At 31.6% G+C, this 7482-nt stretch overlaps 1 protein-coding gene across 1 annotated transcript; it reads left to right on the top strand.

The window, feature by feature from the left end:
* On the top strand, positions 951–5976 carry LOC109229777. The gene is made up of 5 exons (XM_019395332.1): positions 951–1192; positions 2188–2298; positions 2398–2932; positions 3033–3233; positions 5614–5976. The coding sequence occupies exons 1-5, from the start codon at positions 951–953 to the stop codon at positions 5974–5976; spliced, it is 1452 nt and encodes a 483-aa protein (XP_019250877.1).

The following is a 7482-nucleotide window of genomic DNA, read 5'->3' as shown; positions in this document are numbered from 1 at the left end:
TCGGCTTATTATACTGGAGTTTATTTTTTAACAATGTAACTTCTAAATATCTAATTATTTGATTCATTAAATACAGGATGCACACAAATTTCTTGGTTATCGCATTCGATGGGAAATGAACAGCAGATTACAAGTACTTAGACCATAAAACAAAGCTTCTCCTTATAAATGATGGGACTACATTTGAAGAATTCATGAGCAAAATTTTCCAAGTTATGGAGATCGACAACGACAAGTTTGAAGTAAAAGTATGGCTTAATATTAACCTAGGTACTGCTAACAGAATACAAGTTACAAAAGATGAAGATCTTACCTCGTGTATGGTGCTCTTAAAAAACGATCCATACTATAAAGGTTCCAAATTTGTTGTTGAAATTTCAGAAATACCAGATTAACAACCAGAAGGTAATGCAATAATGGAAATTGACAATCAACAATTATTGCACAGAACCACATATGTTCAGGAAGAGAAACTGATGCTGATATCTCAAATAGCAGAAGAGCAGGAGATGCCAATTTATGACATGACAATGGAAAATGAAATTGTAAATCCTGTGGAAGATCAACACATCGAATCACTAGTCACTATTGAAGGAAGAAAAAGGAAAGGAAAAGGAAAGGCAAAAGAATCCCCATCAATAATACTAAAGGAAAATGCATCATTGGATGATGTAAAACTCAGTTCTGTTTTTCAAGACCAAAATGCTATGATCAGATGTTTTTGCTTAGCAGCTATTAAGGAGCACTTTTAGTTCTATGTTGACAGGTCAAATAATACAAGATACTCTTTGGTATGTACTGATGAAAAGTGTGGTTGGACTGTTCGAGGTTCAAAAATTAAGGAATCAACACTATTTAAAGTAGTTAAATTTCAGAGATCACATGAGTGCTCGGTTGACATTAGAAAGTCAAATCAAAGACAAGCAACTTCAAATGTGATTAGAGATTACATGATTGACAACTTAAGGGACATAGCTACTGAAGTAAAGCCTAGGTTTGTCATTTCAGAAATGAAAAGATCACATGGAGTAGATGTTGCTTATGGAAAAGCATGGCATGCTATTCAAAAGGGCTTATCGTTATTAAGAGGAACAACTGAACAAAATTATGAGCAGCTGGCATCATATTTGTATATGATCGAACAAAAAAATCCAGGATCATATACAAATATTCAGAGAGATTCAGATAACAGGTAAATTTCTTATGTTTCATTACAATATAGCGGCCTTAGTATATATGATGTAATATTTTATATGGGAAATCTGTCTTTTGATTGTTGTTTTTACTAATATTTTTTGTTTATTGAATTTAGAAATAAATTTTGTCGAGTATATTATACTGAAATCTCGTGTGAATCTTGGTCCTGCAGTATGTTATATTGGATAAATATTATAACATCGTTGAGTTTTGTTTTACTCCAGTATATTTTACGAGACTTAGGCCGTGTGTAAGCTTTATCTCCAGTATATTATACTGGATGAATTCTGTTTAAACTAGAACTTTATTTTATTTGTCCTTACTTTTTTCGAGTGATTATTTGTCTTGTTCTTGTATTATGCTCTTTAATCCAGTGTATAATACTTGAGTTTTGTTTTATTTTCAGTATATTTTAATGCAAGTGTGTCGTTTTTAAGCTTGTTTTCCAGTATGCCTTTAATCTAGTATCTGATTTGAGTTACGTTTCATTATAATATACTGGCCTTCGTATATAAATATGATGTAATATTTTATATGGGAAATCTGTCTTTTTAGTGTGGTTTTGCTAATGTTTTTTTTTTGTTTATTGAATTTAGAAATAAATTTAGTCCAGTATATTATACTGGAAGTCTGTCTTGTGTACGTTTATCTTCCAGTATGTTATACTGGATGAATGTTATCATATAGTTTAGTCTTGTTTCATCCCAGTATATTTTACGGGATGTCTGCTGTGTGTAAGCTTTGTCTCTAGTATATTATACTGGATGAGTTCGGTTTAAACTAGAACTTTGTTTTATTTGTCCTTACTTTTTTCGAGTGATTATTTGTCTTGTTTTTGTGTTATTGTCTTTAACCCAGTATATAATATTTGTGTTTTGTTTGATTTCTGTATGTTTTAATGCAAGTGTGTCGTCTTTAAGCATGTTGTCCAGTATGTTATTTGTATTCAGCTTGTCATATGGTATAACTGAATGTTATTTACTTTTCCAGGTTTGTTTATATATTTTTTATATATGATGCATCAATTTCTGGGTGGAGGTATTGTAGACCACTTATTGCTGTGAATGGAACATTTCTAAAAAATAAATATAGAGGTGTTCTGTTAGTGGCTGTTACAAAAGATGCAAATAATTAGATTTTTCCTATAGCATTTGGGGTAGCGGATTCAGAGAATAACGAATCATATGAATGGTATTTTAGAGAATTAAGAAAAGCAATTGGGATTCGTAAAGATTTAATATTTTTGTCAGATCGACACAAGGCCATTGCAAATGGAATCGCAAAGGTTTTTCCTGAGTGCTACCATAGTATTTGCATATATCATTTGGAAAAGAATCTAAAGCAAAGAAGAGTGAGAAACAATGTACTAAACCTCTTTCAAAGTGCTGCAAGAGTATACCTTCAATCAGAATTTGATGACTTCATGTCCCAAATAGCTGCTGTTGATAAGAAAACATTCAATTATTTGATGGAGGAACCACCAGGAAGGTGGGCTCGTTCACATTGTCCAAGACGACGATATGATATGTTAACAACAAATATTGTTGAGTCAATGAATAATGTTTTGAGACGTGCAAGAGAATTGCCACTTTTAACAATGATGGATTTCATACAAGAAAAATTGCAAAGTTGGTTTTATGAAAGAAGGACAACTGCAGAAGGAATATTCCGCGAGTTATCAAATTGGGCAGAAGCAACATTGGAAGATAAAATTAAACCAGCTTTTACATTTAGAGTATTGCCCATTGATCGACTCAAATTCAATGTCAAAGAAGGGGGGTATGGAATTTATTGTTGATCTAGACAAAAGAACATGTGATTGTTCTGAATTTCAGCTAGATGAGATACCCTGTGAACATGCAATTGCTGCAATTGATAGTATATATCAGAAGAAATCAGCCTTTTGTTCAGCCTATTATGCAAGGGACTTTTGGTTGAAAACATATGAAGGGCAAGTAAATTCTGTAGGTGATTCAACAACATGGGTTATACCCGACAATATTAAATCGGAAATCACTAAGCCTCCAGATGCAAAAGTAATGCTAGGAAGAAGACAGTAGAATCGACATATTTCCGGTACAGAATTCAAGAAGGAAACAAGATGTGGTAGTCGCAAAAAAAAAATGGGCATAACAGAACAAAATGTACAAATTCTGTTGTAGCTCATCCTTATGCAAGAAAATACAGAAAAAAATGATTGATTATATACAATATGGTTGCATTGGCTCATGTGATTATATACAATATGGTTGCATTCTGAATAATTAGTTTGGTATTCTTGTTTTTAAAAATATTATTATTGTTTATTTTTTTTGTTTCTTGATTTTCTAATAGGAGAATAGTATGCAGGAAACAAACTTTTAATTTATTTATTTCGAGCAAATTATATTAGATACAAATTTTCCATTGTCTTACCCATCTCCATTATAATATACTGGCCCATATAGTTTAATTACTAGCTTTTCTAGCATAATTTACAGGAAGCAACTAAAATTAGAACTCTAACAAGAGTTGCATCAGCAAACTTAGTGTAAAAAATCTGATTGTGCAGATCCTGTATAAAATACTGGACATTATAGTTTCTCAAAATATACCTCCAGCATAATATACAGGAAACAAAATTTTAAATTATTTAATTCCAGTAAGTTATTCTAGATACCAATTTTGCACGATTATACAGTTCTCTCCATTATAATATACTGGGTTATATAGCTTCAAGTACTATATGCAGGATTTTTTGATTTTTTCACACATGTAATTGGTAAAACTTTAGTCATTATTCAATTAATTGTTGAATTTCAAGAACAAATTTTTTACTGTCTTACCCATCTCCATTATAATATACTGGCCTATATAGCTTAATTACTATCTTTTCCAGCATAATTAACAGGAAGCAACTAAACTAAGAAATCTAACAAAATTTGCATCAGCAAACTTAGGGTAAAAAATCTGGATTGTCCACATCCAGTATTAAATACTGGACATTATAGTTTCTCAATATATATCTCCAACAAAGTATACAGGAAACAAAATTTTAAATTATTTAATTTCACTTTCACATATCTAACTGGTAAAAGTTTAGTCATTATTCAATTAATTCATGAATTTCAAGAACAAATTTTCCACTATTTTACACATCTCCAATATAATATACTGGCCTATGTAACTTAATAGCTAGACGTTCTAGCATATTTTACAGGAAGTAAGTAAAATAAGAACTCCAACAAGAGTTGCATAAGCAAAGTTAGGGTAAAAAATCTGCATTGTGCACATACAGTATAAAATACTGGACATTATAGTTTCTCAATATATGCCTCCATGAAAATATAGAGGAAACAAAATGTTTAGTCATTATAATATACTGTTTTATAAAGCTTAAATGCGGGATTGTTTGATTTTTCACATATCTAATCGTAAAAGTTTAGTCATTATTCACTTTTTTCTTGAATTTGAAAAGGAATTATTAATAAAATGAAGGCAGATAACGATTTAAACAAAACGATATTATATTAACATAAAATAAAACTACATAGTCTTCTTCCACATATTTCCACAAAACATATGCACCAAAAAAGAAAATAAAAATAAAAAACTAAATCAATCCGTATCATCAGACTCCATTTCAGTATTGTATGCACCATGACCCCCATCTCGTGCAATCCTCTCTATCCTATTGAGCTTCTCCTTCAGTCTTCTCAAGTCCCTTTCATCTCTCTAGAACTCATCANCTTCTATATAGCATGATGATATGACATACGTGATTTCTTACTGCTCAGTTGTTATTTACTTTTATTACTCACTGAGTTGGAGTACTCACTTTACTCCCTGCACCCCGTGTGCAGATGCAGGTATTTATTCACCCGGTAGCGGGTTTGGCTGATCAGAGACAGAGATATAGGAGTTTAACGAGGTGACTGCCAGCGTTCGCAGCATCGTTCTTCTCCCTTTGTTCATTATTCTTGATTAGTGTATTTTTTAGACCTTGAGGTTGTAATTACATTCTAATAGATGCTCGTGACTAGTGACACCCCGATTAGGGCTGTGTGGGGTTGTAATTCCGCTAATTAATATTATTAAGTCATATTTTAGCTATTTATTCATGTTTAAATTATTTTTGAAAAGACGAGTTGGGTTAGTTGGCTGGCCTCGTCTTCACGAGAGGCGCCATCACGACCAGTGCGGGGTTTGGGTCGTGACAAAAAATTGCCAAGCTGGTTTTATGAAAGAAGGACAACTGCAGAAGGAATATTCCGCGAGTCATCAAATGGGGCAGAAGCAACATTGAAAGATAAAATTAAACCAGCTTTTACATTTAGAGTATTGCCCATTGATCGACTCAAATTCAATGTCAAAGAAGGGGGTTTGGAATTTATTGTTGATCTAGACAAAAGAACATGTGATTGTTCTGAATTTCAGCTAGATGAGATACCCTGTGAACATGCAATTGCTGCAATTGATAGTATATATCAGAAGAAATCAGCCTTTTGCCCAGCCTATTATTCAAGGGACTTTTGGTTGAAAACATATGAAGGGAAAGTAAATTCTGTAGGTGATTCAACAACATGGGTTATACCAGACAATATTAAATCGAAAATTACTAAGCCTCCAGATGCAAAAGTAATGCAAGGAAGAAGACAGAAGAATCGACATGTTTCCGGTACAAAATTCAAGAAGGAAACAAGATGTGGTCGTTGCAAAAAATATGGGCATAACAGAACAAATTGTACAAATTCTGCTGTAGCTCATCCTTATGCAAGAAAATACAGGAAAAAGAAATGATTGATTATATACAATATGGTTGCATTGGCTCATGTGATTATATACAATATGGTTGCATTCTGAATAATTAGTTTGGTATTCTTGTTTTTAAAAATATTATTATTGGTTATTTTTTTTGTTTCTTGATTTGCTAATAGGAGAATATTATGCAGGAAACAAACTTTTAATTTATTTATTTTGAGCAAATTATACTAGATACAAATTTTTCACTGTCTTACCCATCTCCATTATAATATTCTGGCCTATATAAATTAATAGCTAGACATTCCAGCATATTTTACAGGAAGTAACTAAAATAAGAACTCCAACAAGAGTTGCATAAGCAAACTTAGGGTAAAAAATCTGGATTGTGCAGATCCAATATAAAATACTGGACATTATAGTTTCTCAAAGTATACCTCCAGCATAATATACAGGAAACAAAATTTTAAATTATTTAATTCCAGTAAGTTATTCTAGATACCAATTTTGCACGATTATACAGTTCTCTCCATTATAATATACTGGGTTATATAGCTTCAAGTACTATATGCGGGATTTTGTGATTTTTTCACATATGTAACTGGTAAAACTTTAGTCATTATTCAATTAATTGTTGAATTTCAAGAATAAATTTTCCACTGTCTTACCCATCTCCATTATAATATACTGGCCTATATAGCTTAATTACTATCTTTTCCAGCATAATTAACAGGAAGCAACTAAACTAAGAAATCTAACAAAATTTGCATCAGCAAACTTAGGGTAAAAAATCTGGATTGTCCACATCCTGTATTAAATACTGGACATTATAGTTTCTCAATATATATTCCAGCAAAGTATACAAGAAACAAAATTTTAAATTATTTAATTCCACTTTCACATATCTAACTGGTAAAAGTTTAGTCATTATTCAATTAATTCATGAATTTCAAGAAAAAATTTCCCACTGTTTTACACATCTCCAATATAATATTCTGGCCTATATAAATTAATAGCTAGACGTTCCAGCATATTTTACAGGAAGTAAGTAAAATAAGAACTCCAACAAGAGTTGCATAAGCAAACTTAGGGTAAAAAATCTGGATTGTGCACATACAGTATAAAATACTGGACATTATAGTTTCTTAATATATGCCTCCATGAAAATATACAGGAAACAAAATATTTAGTCATTATAATATACTGTTTTATAAAGCTTAAATGCGGGATTGTTTGATTTTTTCACATATCTAATCGTAAACGTTTAGTCATTATTCACTTTTTTCTTGAATTTGAAAAGGAATTATTAACAAAATGAAGGCAGATAATGTCACGACCCATTTTCACAATAGATCGTGAGGGCGCCTGACACCCTTGTCAGGCAAGCCATTGCGGAAATATTACTAAAATAATCATATTGTTTTTAATTAGAATAAGTGGAATAAACACTCAACTTGAAATTTAAAACCAGGAGAGATAAATACCATAATAAATAGTTACACAACCCCAAAATAATCGTCTACCAACGTGTGTTCCAGAATCTGG

The sequence above is a fragment of the Nicotiana attenuata genome, chromosome 7 (genome assembly GCF_001879085.1).
Source record: "Nicotiana attenuata strain UT chromosome 7, NIATTr2, whole genome shotgun sequence".
NCBI classification, from domain to species: Eukaryota; Viridiplantae; Streptophyta; class Magnoliopsida; order Solanales; family Solanaceae; genus Nicotiana; species Nicotiana attenuata.
The sequence above is the reverse complement of the archived record's forward strand: the minus strand, read 5'-3'. Positions and strand labels throughout refer to the sequence as shown.

Bases quoted from the DNA above. Each gene is read 5' to 3' on its own strand.
- LOC109229777 (XM_019395332.1), top strand. From the start codon at position 951: ATGATTGACAACTTAAGGGACATAGCTACTGAAGTAAAGCCTAGGTTT. The intron at 2,933-3,032 runs GTATTGCCCATT...TCTGAATTTCAG, and splicing joins AACCAGCTTTTACATTTAGA to CTAGATGAGATACCCTGTGA. The intron at 3,234-5,613 runs GTAATGCTAGGA...TCTGAATTTCAG, and splicing joins CTAAGCCTCCAGATGCAAAA to CTAGATGAGATACCCTGTGA.